Below are 21,981 nucleotides of genomic sequence, written 5' to 3' on the forward strand. Positions count from 1 at the left end.
AGTCAAGAAGATCCCCTATTTGATCCCTGAGTCAGGAAGATCCCCGTAGTAGGAAATGGCAACCCACTCCAGTATTCTTGCCAGGGAAATCCCATGGACAGAGAAGCCTGGAGGGTTACAGTCCATGGGGTCCCAAAAAGTTGGACCATCCTGGGTGACTTGTAGAATCTTAATTCCCCAGACCAGGGATGGAACTTGGGTCCACAGTAGCAAAAGAGCCAAGTCTTAACCAATGGACTGCCAGGAAATTCCTTAATAAAATAATATGAATATTTCAGATAAAACATTACTTTTGTAAAAAGAAAATGTTTTGCCTTAAGCAGTAGAGTCATGTTGGGCCTTCATACTTGGGCTACATCTGCTGAAGCAACAGTCTTCATTGACTGTGGTGGGAGGTAATATTTTAGAACAGTCCCTTTAGCTTAACATAAAGGAGAATGGCATGAAACAGGAAAGAGTTTTAGGCAAAAACCATTCCTTTCTAAGCTTAAAAATAAGTTCTTAAAGTCTATTTTAGTGGTGCGTTGAGGAATATAAGACTGTAGGTACTCAAAAGACCAATGAGCTCTGTTCATGATGGAAACCTCTACATCGTGGTAAAGACCACGAATCCTGGAGGAGGGTCCCAAACACAGACCAGACTAATGGGCTAGGCTGTCCAATGGACAACTCAAAGAGTGAACAAATATTCCCTTAATGAAGGTGACGCTTCGTAAAAAACGTTTTGTTGGAGAGATCGATTTTATTTCAAAGCAAAAATAACATATTTCTTGCTTCCAAAGCCTATAGGTTAGTTCATTCTTTCATTCATTTAATTGATTCAAATATTTTTTGAGCATCTGTTATGTGCCCAGCACTGCTTCTTTCCACTGTGAAGACAGTGTATATACTAACAGAGGACATGCTTTCTGTTCTTAAAGTATCACCACATAAAGTCTAAAATAGCCCTCAATTGAAAAATGCAAGCTACATACTATTACGTATTCATATTTCTTATATAAACATATAAAGGTTCATACATAAAACATATCATTCTCATATTTCTTTGCTAGCCCCCCAAACCCCTAAACATAGGAGCTATTGTTGAGTCTAAGTCTTTCACTCTTTACAGAGACAGCGCAGGGGTGGGGACTAGGACCTACATGGACACAAAATATTCTACCGTATTTGACAATAAATACATAAGTGGAGGGATTCCTAGGGCACAGTGGTCATTTTGGCTAGAGCTGTGGATTGCCTGATTCGACAGTGATTGCTGGGAGCATATTGGTTGTCACACTCTGTGGCCTGTACTTTTCCTTTACTTTGCTTTTTAAAAAATCTTTCCTTTTACTTTAGGCATGAAAGTCCTGCAAAATGAGATTGCTTCTGTGAGTAACTTATTGACTAGAAACACTGCAGGGGTTTGGGAATTCCTTGAAGCACTGAGATCAAGGCCCTCTGGGCTGTAAAATTCCACAAGGGACCAGAAAGTCTCTCTACCATGAAGTTAAGAAGTCAAAGCTTGTGTTACCATTTTTATCTTGAGCTTAAATGGATACAACTCCACTCTGCTTATCCTTGCTGTAACCATATATGAGACATAATAACAGAAACTCTTCTTACACTAAGCGGCTTTGTGTGGTGGAAAGTTTATCCACCCAGGAATAGTCAGGATCAGGATCAGGATCTCGAGTTTTGTTAATCACCTAGTGAAAACATTGGCAAAAACAGAAAAAGAAAAAAAGAAAAACAGCATTCAATTAATAGCCACACTGGTGACAAGATTTTCAGTGTTTTTCTCTTCTGTCTTAAATACACTTTAAAATAAAACCATGTCACCCTGTATTCTGATTCTGTGGGCATCACTAGGTCACATGTTTCCAATTCTGTTTCTCTTTTACTCAGAATGGTCTGGTCTCTTTTAAAATGTTTTTCACAGTTAATAAATGGCTACTTTGATACACCTATCAAAACTAACGAGGTTATTAGTGCTTACATTTTATTTGCAAACTTTAATAATCTGTCAGAGGATGAGATGGCTGGATGGCGTTACCGACTCGATGGACATGAGTTTGGGTAAACTCTGGGAGATGGTGATGGACAGGGAGGCCTGGCGTGCTGCGATTCATGGGGTCGCAAAGAGTCGGACACGACTGAGCGACTGAATTGAACTGAACTGAACTGAATAATCTGTCAAGAAATTAGAACTTAAGACTCTTCTACTACAGAGTACTTAAGATCAACAGGCATATTTTTATCCAGATTTTTAAAATCTAAATTGGTTGCTTAAACATTTCCAGCCTTGTTTCAAGATTAGCTCATATTCTAACTTAGGAAAAATTTTGCCCAAGTTCATAATATTTCTATCAAAGCAATCATCTTTGTCTCTTAGCTGAGGTTTCCTTGATGCTATACTCCTAATAATAAGAGATGAGAAATTAGAATTGAATTCTTTGTTATGTGCTAGGTCAAGATTTCCTCTGATGACAATGCTTTCTTCCCCCATGAAGACCTCTGGATGTATGACTGCATCATAATCAACACTTTATGCATCTTTAATCTTAGTTGGCTTACCTACTGCCAGCTTGATGGAAAACTCTAAGGCAATTAGACTCCTATGTAGCTTCCCCCAAGTTGCATTTATTTCCTCCGCTCCTCCATTGTTTGAAGGGAGGCTGGTTAGGAGGTATCTGGAACACTAAAGTATACAAGGACACCAGACACCTTCTCCCCATCTCTCTTCTCCATCCTGTCTAAAGAGCTCCCTGATTAGAGATGCCCGTGGATGAATACATCTCTTTCCTCTTACACCTAAGCTACTTATTATTTAACTTAACTCCCCTGGTGACTCAGATGGTAAAGAATCTGCCTGTAATGCAGAAGACCCAGGTTCGATCCCTGGGTTGGGAAGATTCCCTGGAGAAGGAAATGGCAACCCACTCCAGTATCCTTGCCTGGAGAATCCCATGGACAGAAGAGCCTGGTGGGGGCTACAGTCCATGTGGTCCCAAAGAGTCAGACACGACTGAGTGACTAACATACTTAGTGTCAATTTAACTAAGGTTTCTGTCACCTTAGTTGAGAAGAGTTTTGATATGGGAAAGACAAGAGGGGGAAGAAAGATTAATTTTGAAGTAAGGAGTAGAGGCTGTGCCTTCCAGGGGGGCATTGCCTGAATGTGGGGGTGGGATGCGGGATTGAGGCCAGCTTGCTAGCACTGGGCCCTGGCAGGTGGGCAAGATACGTGACCCAGGAGGACAGGAGTCTGTGCTCATGGCCGTGGGGGTTTGCCCTGAAATCGCTTCTGGAAGGTGGAGCCACTGGGAGTGGTGCTGTGTGGGCTGTCCTGGAAAGACTGTCCCTGCTTAATTTAGGTTTGCTATGTTCAGACTCATTTAGCTTCTTTAAGGTCAAAACACAGACTCCTTACATAGTTCCTGTCTTTTCCTTTGAGTGGAAGAGATATGGCAGAAAAATGAGAAGAAAACCAAGTCTAATTCCTACATGCATACGACCTGATTTACCTTTTCATTAACTTCCTCTGGTCGGTTACCTGCTGCCCTCCCTGGAGTTATTAAAACCTCCTCCCTCCTCCTTTCTATGTACTTTTCATACTCCTCTGTAGTATTTAGAAATCCTGTACCACGACATCCTTAAGTTATTACAAAATATGGGCTTGTATGAACATCTCCTACTAGGGATCTACCATTAATAAAAACAACTAGACCTCTGTGCTCGTTGAGAAATTTTACTGTGGAAATATGGATTGACTGCTACATAAACCTACCCATGATAAATATGCTAAGATATTTCAGATAGCCTTGATTTAACAACATACCCCACCATCCTCTCATCTGAGTTCAAATCCATGCAGTTTCCTCTTATCCTAATTTCATGTTTCAGATCAAGGTGGTTCTCATTCTGTACTCACATGCTCTGATATCAGTGGTGTGGTGTCCACGGAATATGTGTTATTTGGTATTTCACTTTTGATGAACAAAAATATGAAAGCACTGTAAAGAAAATAAACTTTAGTGACATTTATCATAACCCTGGTTCACATTAAGATGCCTGCATTTTAAGAGAAAACAGAGCTAAAATGAAGACCTAATGGTATTACTTCCAAACTGCCTTTGCAGGGATCTTGCCATTTCTCCAGCACTGACATTGTCTTTGATGTCTCTCCTCAACCTTATTTTAAAGTTAAAAAAAAAAAGAAAAAAGAAAAGAAAGGTGGATTCTTAACCACTAGACCACTAGGGAAGTCTTCTCACTATCTGTATTTGTAAATAAAATTCTGTTGGAACACCAAGGGAAGAAAAAAAGCTAAACTCATAAGCTTCCCTCCCAAATCAGCTCTTTCTCCCAGTTTCCTTGTTTTAGTCAATGACCCCATCCTTCTTTTTATTCCTGCTTAGTGCTGGAATTGCATGGTAAGAAAAATACAAATGAAAACTACATTGAAATATATGTCTCACCTATTCTATTGACAAAACCCCAAAAGCTTAACATGCTTGAACAACCTGGAGGAGAAAAGCACCACTGCCATGAGTGCAGACTGTGTGACCCCCAGGGAGGAGACTCTGGGGCCAGGAACCAAGGGCACAGGTGCGTCCACTCCTGCCCTTTCCAACGCTGCTCCAGGCCCTATAACACAGGCACAGCCACGCTCAGGTGAGCTGATCTGCATGGTCGTGTGATGGAAGACAACACAGCCATACAAAAGGAACGAGGCTACCCTCTATGTTCTGACATGGAAAGACCTCCAGACTATATTTTAAGAGATAAAAACACATGTAAACCTAATGATCTTTTTTGCCCTTGAACCTCTCTCTCCTAATTTACTAACTATTCATGTCCAGCATCTTTGTAATAAATACCTCAATGACCTTGACTTTTAAACTATGCAGAAATGTTAAAATGTGTTAACGTATTTAATTAACTGAAGAAAGTTACAACTCTAGTATTCTTTTGCTATTTCTGTTTTTAAAACATTTGCATGGCTCAAAAGTGAAAGCAATATAAGAAGTTTTCAAAGCACACAAGAGACTGAAATAGTATAGATAGCTGGGTGCAGACTGGGCACCCAGATATGCTATCATGTGTATAAAAATTAAAAATGTCTAGTGGCGTCCTTATTTCAGTCTCATTTGCCTTATACACTTAACTGGCTCCATACTCCATCCCATAGGAAATTCAAGTTTCCTTTTGATTTTTTAAAAATGTGTTTATTTATTTATCTTGGGCTGTGCTGGGTCTTTGTTGCTGTGTCCTGGCTTTCCCTAGTTGTGGCAAGTGAGAGAGACTCTCGCTAGTTGTGCTGTGTGGGTTTCTCATGGCAGTGGCTTCTCCTGTTGCAGAGCACAGACTTTAGGGACGTGGGCTTCAGTAGTAGTTTTGACGCATAGGCCTATTTGCCGTCTGGCATGTAGGATCTTCCCAGACCACAGATGGAATCATGCCCTTGCACTGGCAAGCAGAATCTTAACCAATGAACCACCTGGGAAGTCCTCCTTTTATTGCTCTCTACTTCATGCCACACCCAACCTTCCTGAACATAACTCCCCCATGGACTTCTTTCTCTGACCAGTCCCTGCTCCAAGCTTTCATGTCTTGCTTGCCAGCCTTCCTTAGCTGAGCATACCATATTCTCGCCTCTTATCCAAACTACAGAAGAGGTGACTACTGACTGTGAGAGGGGAGCTCTCCCCAAGCCAATCCTCCCCAAATCCTCTTTTCTGAATTCCTGCAACACTGAGAACCGTCATCACACAATCCAGACTATTTTCCGTGCAATCTTTTTTCTCTAAAGATGTTCCAATTCCATAGAAAATTGAATAGGAATGACATTTTCTATCTCTTTCAAGGTCCTCAAAGTACTTGTCTATCTTAATTGTTAAATATGTAAACATGTGTGTGTGCTCATATATATGTTAATTCACAAAGCTAATATTAAGACACTACCTTTGCATTTTCTCCACAAAATTACCATGAAAACTTTCTACTCTGTATAGACCAGTCTGTTTTCTAATAACAATAGAGAATGATATTTTAGAATTACTTGAAGGAGCTTCGGATCTGCCATCTGCGGTGGAACGACCGCCAAGATGCAGATTTTCGTGAAGACCATCACTCCTGAGGTCGAGCCCTCGGATCCCACAGAAAATGTAAAGGTCAAGGTCCAGGGTAAGGAAGGAGTTCCTCCTGACCAGCAAAGACTGATCTTTGCTGGCAAGCAACTGAAAGATGGATGTACTCTGTCTGACTACAACATTCAAAAGGAGTCCACTCTTCATCTTTTGTTGAGACATCGTGGTGGTGCTAAGAAAAGGAAGAAGTCTTACACCGCTCCCAAGAAGAACAAGCATAAGAGAAAGAAGGTTAAGCTGGCTGTTCCGAAATACTATAAGGTGGATGAGAATGGCAAAATCAGTCGCCTTTGCTGAGAGTGTCCCTCAGATGAATGTGGTGCTGGAGTTTTTATGGCCAATCATTTTGACAGACATTATTGTGGCAAATGTTGTTTGACCTATTGTTTCAACAAACCAGAAAACAAGTAATTGTATATTGGTTAATAAAGATATGAGCTAACATTAAAAAAAAAATACTTGAAGGATCCCGAGAAAAGTCCTTGAGTGCTTCTTCAAACACCTGTACAGCTTTCCAACAAATCAGTTAATCTCTCTGACCTTCAACTGTTTTCATCTAAAAAATGGGGAGAGACCCACGTTACAGAGCTGTGATGAGCAACTGTCCTCCAATAATTATGTTTTGGTCTATACTTCTCAATAGTGTACAATTATAGTCTTTGATAATTAAAAACAATTAAAAAAATGGTCACAAAATTCTCAAGGTACTTATTGGCACATGATAAAAGCTCAAAATTTGTTAATCAGTTGAGAATTTAACTATAAACTGGATGGAAGAGAAGGGTGCTGAGCGTATGAAAGAAATCAAGACTAAGTCAGCCATCTGAGCCTGGGTGACTAGACACAAAATGGGTAAGTCAGAAAGAAGAATCCCAGCTAAGTCAGGTCAAGAGAGGATGTGGTGGCACTAAGTTAGGGCAAGGTAATGAGATATAGCATATATGTCAATATATTAATATGAACATAAAGGTAAATAGATCACGTGGTCTTCTGGGCTATAGATGCAAAGAACTTGGTGTGGTTTGTCAAACACAAAGTTCCATGAGAAAGTCTAGAAATCTTGTCAAAAGCATGGGAAGCAAAAAAAGAAAAAAAAATCAATCATATTACAGGCAAGGGTGCTTTTCTACACTTTCAACCTTTCCAATTTCCCTAGATCTGCAACTTTCTATTAGGAAAACTCACATGCGTGTGTGTTTACACTGACAACTGATTTCAACAAGCATTTACTCTGAGTCAGGCACTGTCTGATAGTGATGGTGGGGGAGATGGTACAAAGAGCAGACTTTGTCCTTCAGGATCCCATGGTTTAAGGATAAAGATGGTTGTGTGAATAATACAAAACAGACCTGGGGGATGTGGATAATATCAACAGAGGAAGGGCAAAATACAGTAGGAATTTAGGAAGAAGAAAACATCATCAGATGGGAAATCTTAGCTGAAATTTCAGGGTGGCCAATGAAACAGAGGAAAGGGCTCTTGGGGCTGAGGGAAGTGCCAGATAAGCTGTGATAAGTAATTCCAGGTCAATGAGGTGATAACACAGGAGAAACCATGCTAGAAGGAAGCACTAGATCTGTAACTATGGGGGACGTGCCAGACTAAGGAAACAGATTTATTGTGAATCCAGTGGGGAGCCTTCAGAGGTTCTTAAGTAGAAGAGTGATGTCCTGATTTGAGAGCAGATACAAGCAAGTCATTCTGACAAAGGAAAGAACAGAACTAGGGAAATGAGATGTGAGATTTTTATAACTGTATACAGGCGAGTAGATAGAAAGGGGCCAAGGCAAAGGAGGGGAGGAACTTGTGAAACACTCAAAAAGAATTTTACAGAATTACATATGGGGGGTTATAAAGGAAAAAAAAAAATAAGCCCGAGTTTCTGAATTTGGATGACTGTGACTGATATCTTCCATGCAGAGAAGAAATGCAAGAAGAGAAATCAGTTTTCAGGGAAGGCTAAAGTAAGAAAAGTATTCATTTTTTTAAGACAGTACTTTTAAAAATTATTAATTTATTTGAACATACATGATGTGGGAATCTTAGCTCCCTGACCAGCGATTGAACCTGTGTGCCCTGCATTGGAAGAATAGAGTATGAGCCACTGGACTACCAGGGAAGCCCTAAGAAAAGTAATTCTGATTGAAAATGTTGCAGGCAAAGAGAAAGGAAGCAACAGCTCAGGGTTTGCACAGTCCTGGCCTTGTTCCTGACCTGGCAGGGTCCCCTTCCACAGGGAACCCCACCTGAAATGGAATAGGAGGTGCCCAGAGAGCATCTACCTTAAGATGACTAGCCTGCTCCACAGTCCCATGTAAGGACCACAGCTCTGAAGAAAGGTAGGGGCTGGAGTCCAAGACCTAGGTTTCCTCACAGAGCCATTCTCCAAGGAAAACAAGTTAAGAAAGTAAAGAATGGAGACAGATTCAAGGATAATCCAGAGCCTGCTTTTAACTGAAAAGGAGATCTGTCTTTCTATGAATTCTGACTCCTGGATCTTCACTAAAGCATGTCTAAAAGAGTGTCTTAACTTTGTTTCTTGGCATCAGTTCCGCTTCTCTCCTGAACCATGGAGCCCAGAAGACTGAAAACTATGTTTTCCCAAACTGTGCTTCATTTTGGCTTTGCCAGCAGGAGACACATGAGTAAAGCAAAAGTAGGGAGGCGCTATATTGCCTTCGTGGGGGCTCCACTGGTGGCAGTAGCTCAGGACAGGCGAGTCTGTCCCCACAGTGCCAGCAGGAACAGGGGCTCTGGGGCTTCTGGTGAGGCCACTTTCCTCCCTCTGCTCCTTTGGCCCTTGTAACACTTTTGTCAACAATTCCCTCTGTTAAATCCTCTGCTGCTTAGGATGCCTGGAGTGGTCCGAATGTGGAAAGTGACTGATCCTTACAATAGATATCATGTAGGAAAAATGTAATGCTAGACCTGACCTAAGCAACCCTTTAAAAATGATGGTCAGGAGGACTGAAGCAAGCACTGCAATTTTAAAAAGAAAAGCAACATCCTAAACCAAGATGACCATACGTCAAGTTTCCTTATACTGACCATGAGACTCCAAGGTATTTCAGTGAATTCCACTCAGAATAAACTAATTTATAAAATTCTCTTAGGAAAGCATAAATTTTTTAAATAAACAGAACCTTTAATTAAACAGAGGGAAAGGAAATTTCTCACACCCTGTGAGGATGGTAGAGCCAACAGAAAGGAAAAGGCGCCTCTTCCTTCCCGGCCAGGACTCAGTCAGGGAAAATCCATGCACTCCTTGCTTACTCCAGCCTTCCCAGCTTCATTCTCCCCTCTATAGAATTCTCCTCCCCTTGATGTGGGAGACTGGTACTGGCTCGTCATGGCTGCAGACCCCAAATGGCAATTCTCTGTTACCCTGAATAAACCCATTTTTGCTGGGGACGATCTGGCCATGTAGTATTTATTTTAGGTCAACAAAAGAGAGCCAGGATGCACCACAGGCAGAGACCATTGCATCTCCCTGCCTCAGATCAAGCTGCAGGCCAAACTGGGAGACTCCCCAGGCGCTCTGACTAGCTGACTGCAGGGACAGACACCACAGGTCCAAAGAGGAAAGAGTAACTGAGCATGCAACAGTTACTAACAAAAGAATGACTACTGTAATTTAAATTACCCAACATATAGAGTATTAGCTACGTGCCTACCATATTTTATTTCATTTCATGCTCAAAATGTCATACAAGGCTGGTGCAATTATTATCCACACTTTATCTCCAGACAAAGAAACCAAGATTTAGAGAAATTAAGGTCACACAGGTGGAAGTGGTAAATCATGAATAATCTGTCATTTCAAAGAATGTACACTTTCTAAAGGAAGAAGGAATATGGAAAAAAAAAAACACAATGTCTGATGGACTGGGTAAATTAGTCTTAAATTACCATTAAGTCAAGATAAAAGCATGCCACATTCCAATTCTAGGGAGTAAAGAAATGGTTTTTGAGAGAGCTATTCAAAGCTCGAATGCTATGTGAATTGTACAAAATACACAAAATTGCCTCTAACCAAAAATGTCAAGAATCTGCTATTGTAGAATAATCTATATTATTTCCTCTCTGATTGGCCTGGAACCACTCTTGAAGGCAACATTTCAATGACAAAGAGATTGTTCCTGAATGTGACTGGGTAAAAGTCATCACCACAGGAGGAAAAGAAATATAGTGTTCTTTCCCTGAAGAATAAAAAAGTACTAAAATCTTCGCAGGCAGTGTTATCCATTACGTGAGGTGCTGACAGGAAATATAGATGGCGTCTAGAGAGGAGAAGGGAGTGAATCAAAGGTGACCTAACTCAGCAATGATTTTTATGGACTGAACGCTGCCATGCAGAGACTCAGTCACTTTCACCCTCCTTCATATAGTGACTATAACTAGACATCCCCGAAGAGGTAGCTACAGAAGTGTGTGTTGTCACAGGTGAGAGTGTGCTTATCTGAGCAGGCTGAGGAGATGGGAGTGAGGCCACGGGAAAGCAGAAACTGAGTGGCAAAGAATCTGTATGAAATAAGAAGAGAGCGCCAGTAGCTATTTCAGAGCAACAGGAAGCCAGCACAAAGCTGATTCATATAGGATTTTCTAGTTTGCAAAATATTGGGTTGGCCTAAAAGTTCATTGGGTTTTTCTATAAGTGCATACGGAAAAGTTCGAATGAGCTTTTTGGCCAACTCAATACATTAACTGCCATTTGATCCTCATTTATGAGCCATGTTTTAGGACTTTCTGAAAATTACAGATAATGAAAGTGAGCTTGACAACAGCCGAACGGGTTCCCGGGGTCTCGGAGCTTTCTAGCTGTGAAGCTGGGGCTCCGGACTCCAGAGCTGATATTTTCTATCCTCTGAAGTCATGGCTGTCAATGTAAATGAAGGATCTGAGGAAAAAAATCATGCTGATTGATGAGATGTGGATATAAAACAATGCAAACACATCAGGATCTTTAAAAATGGTTCTTGATGTTGGGAGGAAGAATTAAACGATGACACATGGCCACGTACCTTACTACAGACAGCCCAGCTCCAATATAATTGAGCAGCGGTTTTGCCACTTCTTCTGCGTTCATTCCAAACCAGCCAAACCTGGAAACGAGAGAGTCACAGCAAAGCAGATGTTGCACTGTTTGCAGAGACAGGGATGGGCCTAGAGACTGGCACACGGAGCGAAGGAAGTCAGAAGGCAACATACCATAAAAGATCGCATCTTAGCGCATATGTGGAATCCAGAGGAACAATACAGATGAACTCTTTGCAAAGCAGAAATAGACACACAGGGGTAGAGAACAAACATATGGGCATCAAGAGGTGGAAGGGGGGTGGGATGAACTGGGAGCCTGGGCCTGACATATATACCCACTAGGTATAACACAGGTAACTGACGAGAGCCTGCTGTATCCAGCACACGGAACTCTACTCAATGCTTTATAATGACCTATATGGGAAAACGATCTAAAAAAAGCGGATATATATGTAGGTATAACTGATTCACTTTTCTGTACAGCAGAAACTAATGCAACATTATGAAACAACTATCGTCCAATAAAATAAATAAATTGTAAAAAAGCAGATATTTTTGAATATGTGTGCATCACACTGTTTAAGGCCATGGACTCAAGGTCAGATTCCTGATTCAAACCCTAGGTCCATGATTTATTAACTGTGACTTGGATAAGTTAACTCCCTTTATTGTGTCTCTACTTCTCATGTTTAAAATGGGGATAATTCTATCTATAATTATACCTAATTACAGGTTTCTTATGAAGATTAAATAAGTCAGTATATGTAAAAGTATTTGTCTAAAAGAAAACTCCCTTTCACGCTAAGACTAAGAAATAAATAAGAAAAAATAGGTTAAGTGGCTAACTGAATGCTGATAAATTGAGTGCAATTTTGTATAGAATTTGAAGTAAACTTCAGTGACTATTTGGTTAAAGATCTCTACTCTTTGGCATTGCTTTAAATTCTGTTTTTAATCCCTTGATCTTGCAGTGACCATTACCAATAATCACTGTGAACCATCCAAGGATGAGAAAAATGGAGACAAGAAGAAGAAGAAAACAGCAGACTGGGAGTGGAGAAAGGACAGGAAAGAATGTCTTGGAGGTTAGTCTGTTTCATTATTACTGAGGTTGCTGTAGTGCTTTGAGTAGGAAGAGGAGCTGGAAAAGTAAGGTTAGAATAAAATCCTCCTTTGATTTGTCATCCCAAACTCAACTGGAATGTTCATCTTAATGCTGACAGAGGGTGGTGCAGTCCAACAGGACTTCTCTAATGTTCCAAGGCTGTTCCATGGTTGCACAGGGCAGCTTCTAACCAGATACAGTGATGGAGCACTTGAGATGTGGCCAGTACCACTGAGGAACTGAATGCTTAATTTTATCACATTTTAATGAATTTAAATATACACAGCCACATGTTTTGTGGCAACCCCATCTGACGACAGCTCAACTCTAGAGCTGAGGGGTTGGCTACCTTTCCCATAAAGGGCAACAGAGTAGATATTTTAGGCTTTGTGGACTGGATGGCCTCTGGTAACTGCTCACCCCTGCCTTTATGGGGTAAAAATAGCCATGCTGTAAATGTTCCTAAAATGGATGTGTTTGGCTCTGTGCCAATAATATTTTATTTACAAAGTGGAAGCTGGGCAATGATTTGCTGACCCTGGCTCAGACCCCAAAGGGAAGAATACAGGCTCTAGAGCTACTAGACCTGGGTTTGAACTCGGCTCATTAGCTCTGTGACCTTCAACAAGTCACTCATCTTTTTGCGTGTCAGTTATCTTCTAAGACAGTACCTACCTCATCTGTTTGTGGAAATAAGATTAGAATGATGATGTGTACAACACATGAAACAAAACAGTCACACACAGAAAAGGAAAATAAATACCAATGCCCTTTCTTTCTCCCTGTTTCATTCTCTAAAGAAAATTATTTATCTTGATTGGAGTGTTAGATCACTTCTTTAGAATTAAGGCAAACAATTCAACGTAGCACATGTTACGTGTATGTCTTACAAGAAGTGACCTTTGTGAGGGCAGGAATCAGTGTTTGCCTTACACGGAATGTGAGTGAAGAGGATCTGAGTTGAAAACACCCTGTTTTGTGTTACCTTGAGCTTGCCCATCCAGTTAAGGCATTAAATGATCCCCAGATTAAGATTCCAAGGCCCAAACCAATGGTTTTGATAATTGGGACAACAGCTATGTTACCTGTAGATGAAATATACAGAAGAAAGGTGTTATTTTTCAATACAGAAAATCTATTTATAAATTAAATTAGTTTTAATTTCAGATGAAGCTTATGGGATTTGGACAAACTTAGTAAAGCCTAATTCCTCATTTTAAAAATAAAACAACCAATGTTTGGCATTAACCTCATGATTATGATTGCTAAAAGAGCCAGGCTTAGGGCAAAATCCTACAAAGCAAATGTTAAATTAGCTCTTTGCTTAACTGCACCAATGTTCTTCATCTTTAGTGTAGGTCTCCATTATGACTTTTTTGCAGAAGTTGGTCAATGATAAAATTAATGGTGACCATCCTCTTAGACTGGAACTAGACCAATCATTGGCAGATGTCCTTGGCTCAATATGGCCCCAGACTTATTGCTCTCTCATGCTCATTTACTTGTCTTTTGGATTGCCCCACCCAGTGCTTTGTGCTCTTGAGGGTCACTCAGGACCAAATTCATGGTCATTTTTTTCCCCCTCCAGTTCCTGACCTGCCATCTGACTCAATCAATATCCTCTTGAAAGGTTTTCTCTCTTGGTTTTCAAGATGCCTTCATCATCAGCTTCCCTCCTGTTCCTCTCATTCTTTGGCTGTTCTTTCTCATCATACCATCTGGACAGAGGTACCCTCTAAAAATTATCCCTAAAATACACTCCTCCTCTTGCTATATTCTTTGGGCACTTGACTAGTTTCATGATTTCAGCTATCAGCTAGAGACACATGCTTCCAGCTCTAGCCTGGACCTTCTCCAGAGCTTTAGTGCCAATAAGAGATTACCGACCAGATGTCCCCCATTGTGGGAATATTAGGAACTTTAAACTAAAAAGGTTCCAAGCTGAAGTCGTCATTTTCCCTTTCATCCATGTTCTTTTCCCTTTTCTCCTCATCCATGTCAATGACACTGTCACTCTCCTAATCACTTACAATAAAATCCCTACATCACTGTTAACTCTTCCCCTTCCTCTACCAACCATATCCAGTCAGCTACTGTGCCCTACACTGTGAGATGGTTAGACAGCATCACTGCATCAATGGACATGAATCTGAGCAAACTCCAGGAGATAGTGGAGGACACAGGAGCCTGGTGGGCTGCTGTTCATGGGGTCCCAAAGAGTCAGACACAACTTAGCAATCAAAAAACAATGCTATGACCCACATCATCCCAGTCTGCAGCATTTTTCAAATTAAACTTTTCCCACCAACTCCTTGGACCATACAGAAGCCCGAGGGCTGAAGGACTGATGCTTTTGAACTGTGGTATTGAAGAAGACCCTTGACAGTTCCCTGGACTGCAAGGAGATCAAACCAGTCCATCCTAAAGGAAATAAATTCTGAATAGTCATTGGAAGGACTGATGCTGAAGCTCCAATACTTTGGCCACCTGATGCTCAGAGCCTGACTCATTAGAAAAGACCCTGATGCTGGGAAAGATTGAAGGCAGGAGGAGAAGGGGACAACAGAGGATGAGATGGTTGGATGGCATCACCGACTCAATGGACATGAGTTTGAGTAAACTTCAGGAGATGGTGAAAGACAGAGAAGCCTGACATGCTGCAGTCCATGGGGTCGTAAACAGACACAACTGAACGACTGAACAACCACAACAACCAACTCCTAGGGTGAACAGCTGTTTGAATATAAATACTGCAGTGGTTGTCAAGATCTGCAGGATGAATGATTGGTCTCTCTGTTCCCCTGTCCTATTCAAAATGATGATCACAATCGTACTAAAGTAGCCATGAGGTATAATAATTATAACTCTAGCAAGGAAATGGCAACCCACTCCAGTACTCTTGCCTGGAAAATCCCATGGATGGAGAAGCCTGGTAGGCTGCAGTCCATGGGGTCGCTAAGAGTCGGACACGACTGAGCAACTCCACTTTCACTTTTCACTTTCATGCATTGGACTAGGAAATGGCAACCCACTCCAGTGTTCTTGCCTGGAGAATCCCAGGGACGGGGGAGCCTGCTGGGCTGCCGTCTATGGGGTCGCAAAGAGTCGGATACGACTGAAGTGACTTAGCAGCAGCAGCAGCAGTGCAAATTTAACTCTTTTGTCCTTCAACGCATTATCTTCACTAAATCACTTAATTCTGTAGAGATTCAAATTAATTAGGAGCCCAATAAGTTTTTTTTTCTATTATTTTTTCTTTTCTTTTTATTTTTAGTTTTACTTTATTTTACTTTACAATACTGTATTGGTTTTGCCATACATTGACATGAATCCACCACGGGTGTACATGCGTTCCCAAACATGAACCCCCCCCTCCCGTCTTCCCTCCCCATAACACCTCTCTGGGTCATCACAGTGCACCAGCCCCAAGCATGTTGTATCCTGCATCAGACGTAGACAGGCAATTCGATTCTTACATGATACATGTTTCAATGCCATTCAATAAGTTTTTAACATTTAAACATCTATTTGCTTTTAATCAAATTACCTCTAGAGATCCTTGATTTTCTTTGTTAAAGAAAAGAAAACTCTCCTGGGGTTATATTAATAGATGAAAAATATTCCTGATAGGCCAAGCAAAGGCATAAACTCTAGTTATAAAATTTCAGGCAATAGTGATAAGGCAACAGAAGGAAGATTTTTGTTTGTCTTTGTTTTTCTGCCAGTGCTTTTGAAATGATACTGTGTTTGCGTTTGTCTACTTTTAAGGACAAGTCCTAGAAATGCTATTAGTAGAGCAGATTATTTAATAAGTATTTTCTGATAAACATGCTAGAGAAAGGGCAGAGCACTTATGCTTGAACAAATAGCAAGTGAAACATTTTTCCTATAATAATTTTATATAATAATATAAACATAATAATTTTGCTATAATTTTCTAGCAGGAACAAGAAAGAAATCATTAAAAGGAAAGTGTCAGGAAAAATATCTGAGTCAAAAATATGAACCAAAAATATTTATGGAGCATATAAATGAAAGAAACAAAATCATTAATTTCTAGTATCTATCATCATTTCCTTCTATTATGATCATAGTATCAAATGATTAAAGGATAAGTTCTATCATACATTACCTGTTGCCCAAATGCAGCCCCCAACCATTGCAAAAGGCCAAAATTTAGGGCAATGTAGTATCAGATTTACCACCAAGGCAACCAACCATATGGCAGCACAAAGTACCCACTGGAGAAACATTCCTAGAAATAAAAAAATCAGTGTCAGGGGGTCAACCTGATATAAGAAAGTTAGTGCTTAGGAATATCAATGAGATGTTATAATAACAGTCACAATTTATTGCATACCTATATTCCAGATGCTTTACACCTCTATTATAACACCTGTAACTACTACGCATCATACTTAACCCTAGTTCAGAGACAGAGAAAACAAATCTGAGATGAAGCAACTTGTCCAAATAGCTAACAGTCTGTAAAACTAGAATTCCTTACTTGGCTCCAAAGCTAGTTCTACATTGTGCATTCTTGCCTAACAGGGATCAAGAATTTTCTGCCAAAGAGTAAGGGCAAGACCAAGTCAATATATTTTTATTCAGATGTCATACTTTGTGCCATTCCTGACCAAAGAGAACGGCATTAAGAATTCCAGAATAGCACAATAGTAATTTGAACCTCTGGAGATCATATGAGTTACTCTGAGATAAACATAAAGTCCTTTACAGCCACGTGTAGGATCCATGCACTTGGAGTCGAGTGTCTGTGATGAGGCAGACATTTCAGACTGAGAATTAGCCTTTCTACTCCCCTTCCTATGCTCTTGGCTGCTATCCGCCAGTTACTGGAAGGTCATGTGGTGATATGGGGTATATCTGTACCTTTCTGAGGTTCAGAAAGAAGGTTCAGGGATTAAAAGGACACAGAAACATCAACCTTGGAAGAAATACTAAGGTTGTTATAACTCAATGGTATTTATAGCACTTCAGACTCTATTGGAAGATTTTTGCTTATTTCTACTCAATCTCATGGTGGAGGAGAGAAAAACATCTGCTAACCTCTAAAATTAGGAACACAGAGATGAAAGGGAACTTCATTTTATAAGTCCTTCATTTTACAAATCAGAAACAGAATAAACGAGCTGATCAGGCTTCCCGGGATCACATGGTTCTTGTAAAACCTCGGAAGCCAGGTCCTCTACCCTTTAGCATCGTTTTTGTTCTGTTAGTACTTTTCATTCCTGTTCTGACTCCAGTGGGAAAAAGAAGAAAGGCTATGGAAGGAAAGGCTCTGCAACTCTATTGTCCAGGTAGTATAAAGACATAAGAAATTGGGGTGCTAACACAATGCTTCTCACCAGACTTTCACCATAACATCCTCAATTCCTTTTCTTGGCTTTAATAGGAAAAGCAAGTGGATAAAAACAACTATTACTTCTCCTTCCTTGAATTCACATTACAGTCAATTCTATGATAACGTGACACATATGTTTCAAAAATCACTACACTAGGTAAAATAATGTGATAAAACCCACAGAGCTCATGGGGGGAATGGGACTAAGGACACAACACTTGAAAACTTCATAAAAAAAGGTATTAAAAAAGATAGGAGGGCTTCCCTGATGGTTCGGTGCTAAAGAATCTGTCTGCCAATGCAAGAGACACAGGTTTGATCCCTGGTCCAGGAAGACCCCACATGCTTTGGAGCAATTTAGCCCGTGTTCCACAACTATTGAGGAGAAGGCAATGGCAACCCACTCCAGTACTCCTGCCTGGAAAATCCCATGGATGGAGGAGCCTGGTAGGCTGCAGTCCATGGGGTCGCTATGAGTCGGACACAACTGAGTGACTTCATTTTCACTTTTCACTTTCATGCACTGGAGAAGGAAATGGCAACCCACTCCAGTGTTCTTGCCTGGAGAATCCCAGGGACGGAGGAGCCTGCTGGGCTGCAGTCTATGGGGTTGCACAGAGTCGGACACGACTAAAGTGACTTAGCAGCAGCAACAGCAGCAGCAGCCACAACTATTGAGACTGTGCTCTAGAGCCCAAGAGCTCCAACTACTGAAGCCTGCACGCCCTGGAGCCTCTGCTCCACAAAGGAGAACACTGCAATGAGAAGCGCTCACACTGCAGCAAGGAGTAGCCCCCGCTGCTGCAACTATAGAAAAACCTACCCAGCAGCAAAGACTGAGTGCTGTCAAAAATAAATAGATAAAATAATTGTTTTAAAAGAAAGCCTAACAAAAAATGGTAGTACAGCTTTATACTGGGTAAGTGATTAAGAAATTCACAAATTCTGTAATAAATATGGCACTTTACCTTGTAAAAGACATGAAGTTTACTTAAACAAATAAGTGTCAAAGGTGTTGCAGCCCATGAATTATTTGCAAAGGTTGGGAGGGTTTGAACACCACGTGTGGATGGGTGTGGTGGTTTGGGGCAGAGGGTGTGAGCACATTTTGTGCATTGCTATGCACCTTTATCCATCTGGGTGCAGTTTTCTATGTTTACATGTTTGTCAGTCAAAATTGTGTATGAGCAAGCACAAAATTTGTATTATGAGCAAACTGCTTCCTTTTATATCATGTGTGTTGGATTTTAAAAAGCAAGTATTACTACAGAACTGACTAACTTTCTTCCTTTGTAAACATAGCTTTTGTTGCTGTAGTTCAGCTCCTTTGTCCACAGGACTGTCCAGGCAAGAAGACTGCAGTGGGTTGCCATTTCCTTCTTCAGTGGATTTTCTTGGACCAGGGGTCGAATCTGTGTCTCCTGCATTGGCAGGTGGATTCTTTACCACTGAGCCACCAGGGAAGCCCATAATCATAGCCGGTATGGCTAAAAAGCTTCCTTCATCCTAGCTTCACCATGAAACACAATATTAAGGTTAGCCTATACTGACTAGCACTTAGATGACCTGGCATGGGCATTATCAACTGCTTTAAGCTCTGTTCACTTGGCATCTGGAACAGCAAAATTCATTTTTACAGTCATCAATTAAAGAAGACCTAAACAGTGAACTTCACATTTAAAATTAACCTAAGGTTAACAATGAAGAAAATAGAATTACCATCTCCAGTCTCATATTTTTTAAGTGGTACAAAGTTTGAGCCGAATAAAAGGATGGCTACAATAGAAGCGATGAAACCAGTGGTGAGGTCTGTTGCATTACTGTTCATGGCTCTGGAGCTGCCCAAGAGCAAGCTGATTCACTTTTGACTTGATCTTCTTTTCAAGAACTTCTGAAATAAAAGAAACAAAAATGAAATAATTAAGAAGTTGTGAATCTGTGAGCACGTTATGATCAATACATGATACTATTCAGTTTTTCAAAAGTATGGTAAGAGTCCTTCATCTAGATTAAAAACTTAGGACATTATGAATTTATGTCCACACCCCACATTAATTCATTTTCTTCTTTTATTTTGCCAACAAATATTTTCTGACTACTGACCTAAATTTAAAAAAAAAAAAAAAAAGCAAACTTTGTCTTCAGAGTTTGAAAAACCTAACTTCTTCCAAGATTTGGCTACAATTTGTATGATATTTTAGAGAAATTCTCCTGTGTGGGTAGACTGGTATAATGAAGACTTGTGGACCAAAATTCTACTCATTTCAATTGGGTCTTGTGACAATTAAGTGACAGAACATGTGAAGACAGAAGGTACTATGAGTACCTTCTGAGCACAAGCTCTTCTGCTATTTGAAACACAAGCTTAAGGGCATAATTAAGCTCTATTGTTGCTACATACTCAGGATCCCCTAGAGGTAAAGTCATTTTTCTTCATCAGTAGCACCCTTTCAGTGCGCAATAGTTCAAACAGTTTAGTTCATCAAACTATCTTTTATGACTTAAAAAAAAAAAAACTGAACAGATAGAAGAATCTCCTACAGACCTCTTCAACAATCTCCTAAATCTCTTGAAGGTGGCCAACACGGTGGAGCGGGAAGACTCTGAACTCACCTCCTCTCATGGACACACCAAACTCACAATTATTTACAGAGAAACTATCAATGAAAGTGACCTGAATACTAGCAGAAACAATCTTTTACAACTAAAGAAATAAAGAAGAAACCACAGGGGGATTTCCTGGGGGTCCAGCGGTTAAATCTCTGTGCTTCCACGGCAGGGGGCATGGGTTCGATCCTTGGTCAGGGAACTAAGATCCCACATACCATGAAGTCCCCCCCCCCCAAAAAAAGAAAAAAGAACCCAACAGGGATGGGAGGAAGGGTGGAGACACAGTAGAGTTGAGACCCTACCTGTTTGTAGGTGACCAAAAAAGAGTATGATAATCATAATTGCTGGGATTCTGCCAAGGTGAGGGGCCCAAGTCCCACATTGGGCTCCCCAGACTGGGGCTCCTGCATGGGGAAGAGGACCCCATGCTTTGGAGAGGACCCTTCCAGCTTTGAAGGCCAGAGAGACTTGCATTTGGGAAACCCAGAGGGCTGTAGAAAACACAGACTCTGCTCTTAAGAGGACACACACAAAATCTCACATGCTCCAAGACCCAGAGCAGAGGTTGTCATATGAAAGGAGCTGGGTCAGACCCCTTGCTAATCTTAAAGAGTTGCCTGGTGAGGAAGGAGGCAACTAACGCTCACCCTGGGGATGCAGATGTTGACAACAGCCATTTTTGGGACCTCAGTCTGCTGGGAAGATGCTGGAAAGCATCATTTTGAAATCCTCCCACTAACCGGGCCTCACCCAAAGGCTTGCTGCATCATTCCTGTGATGACCCAGGCCAAGCAACCAGCAAGGCAGGGACATAGCCTAACCCACTAGCAGACTAGCAGCCATAGGCAGGCCCCTGCTTAGTCCCCAGTATTCCCAGGACTTGACCCTGCCTACTGACACCAGCACTGGGACGACCAGGACCTGGCCCTGCCCATTGGCAAGTCCATACTAGCTCCAGAACCTCTTGGCTTGCAGCTAGCTACCGCAGGACTTGACTCAGCATTAGGGGGTCCTAGAGCTAGTCCTAGCCCACCAGTAGAACACATGAGATTTTGCATTCACCTTTCAAAAGCAAAGTCTATTTCCACCAGCGCAGAGCACTAGCTCCATGATCTCCTGGTCCACTTCAGTCAGCTGCGTTAGGACCTGGTCTCACCAACCAGCAGGTGGGCAGCAGCCCTTGGGATGACCTGGGCCCCATAGCCAGCCATGCTGGGACTTGGCCCCTCCTCCCAGTGGCCAGCAGTCTCTGCACTAGGTAGGGCCTGGCAAACAACTGATTTGAGGGCCAGCCACACCTAGCAGTGTACCCACAGTAGTTGGCTCTAACGCAACAGAAGGGCTCATGCAGTCCATATAGGGGGCACCACCAGAGCTCTGGTGATCAGAGAGGAATGTTATGCTGGGATGCATAGGATGTCTACTACTTATGGCTACTTCTCCAAGATCAGAAAATATAGCCAACCTACCTAATATGGAGTAACACAAACAAAGAACTGGAAAAATGAGGTGACAGAGGAATAGTTTCAAAATAGAAAAACAAGATAAAACTAAACAAGAAAAGCTAAGTGAAGTGAAGAAAGAAATTTACCCAATGAAGTGTTCAGGTAATGATCATAAATACACTCAAGGAACTTAAGAATGGATGAAACAATAGGAATTTTAACAGTGAGCTAGAAAATCTGAAGAACCAAAGAGAGGTGAAGAATACAACAATTGATATAAAAAGTATACTA

At 41.1% G+C, this 21,981-nt stretch overlaps 1 protein-coding gene and 1 pseudogene across 6 annotated transcripts in view; one reads left to right on the forward strand and one right to left on the reverse strand.

Annotated features, from left to right (window-relative positions):
• TMEM144 (transmembrane protein 144) overlaps nt 1-21,981 on the reverse strand; it is a 56,078-nt gene that overhangs the window by 26,587 nt on the left and 7,510 nt on the right. For all 6 annotated transcript variants that reach the window (XM_042234410.2, XM_004017285.6, XM_060400668.1 and 3 more), the window contains exons 2-7: nt 19,355-19,526; nt 16,406-16,528; nt 13,259-13,358; nt 11,153-11,233; nt 3,914-3,995; nt 1,606-1,688 (exon numbers count right to left, since the gene is read on the reverse strand). In XM_042234410.2, coding sequence (XP_042090344.1) covers nt 1,606-1,688; nt 3,914-3,995; nt 11,153-11,233; nt 13,259-13,358; nt 16,406-16,528; nt 19,355-19,463 — 578 coding nt within the window. In that variant the 5' untranslated portion in view covers nt 19,464-19,526. The remainder of the gene's footprint in view (nt 1-1,605; nt 1,689-3,913; nt 3,996-11,152; nt 11,234-13,258; nt 13,359-16,405; nt 16,529-19,354; nt 19,527-21,981) is intronic.
• On the forward strand, nt 6,054-6,581 carry LOC114108804 (ubiquitin-ribosomal protein eS31 fusion protein-like; annotated as a pseudogene).

Source organism: Ovis aries, chromosome 17, assembly GCF_016772045.2.
Source record: "Ovis aries strain OAR_USU_Benz2616 breed Rambouillet chromosome 17, ARS-UI_Ramb_v3.0, whole genome shotgun sequence".
Classification (NCBI taxonomy): Eukaryota; Metazoa; Chordata; class Mammalia; order Artiodactyla; family Bovidae; genus Ovis; species Ovis aries.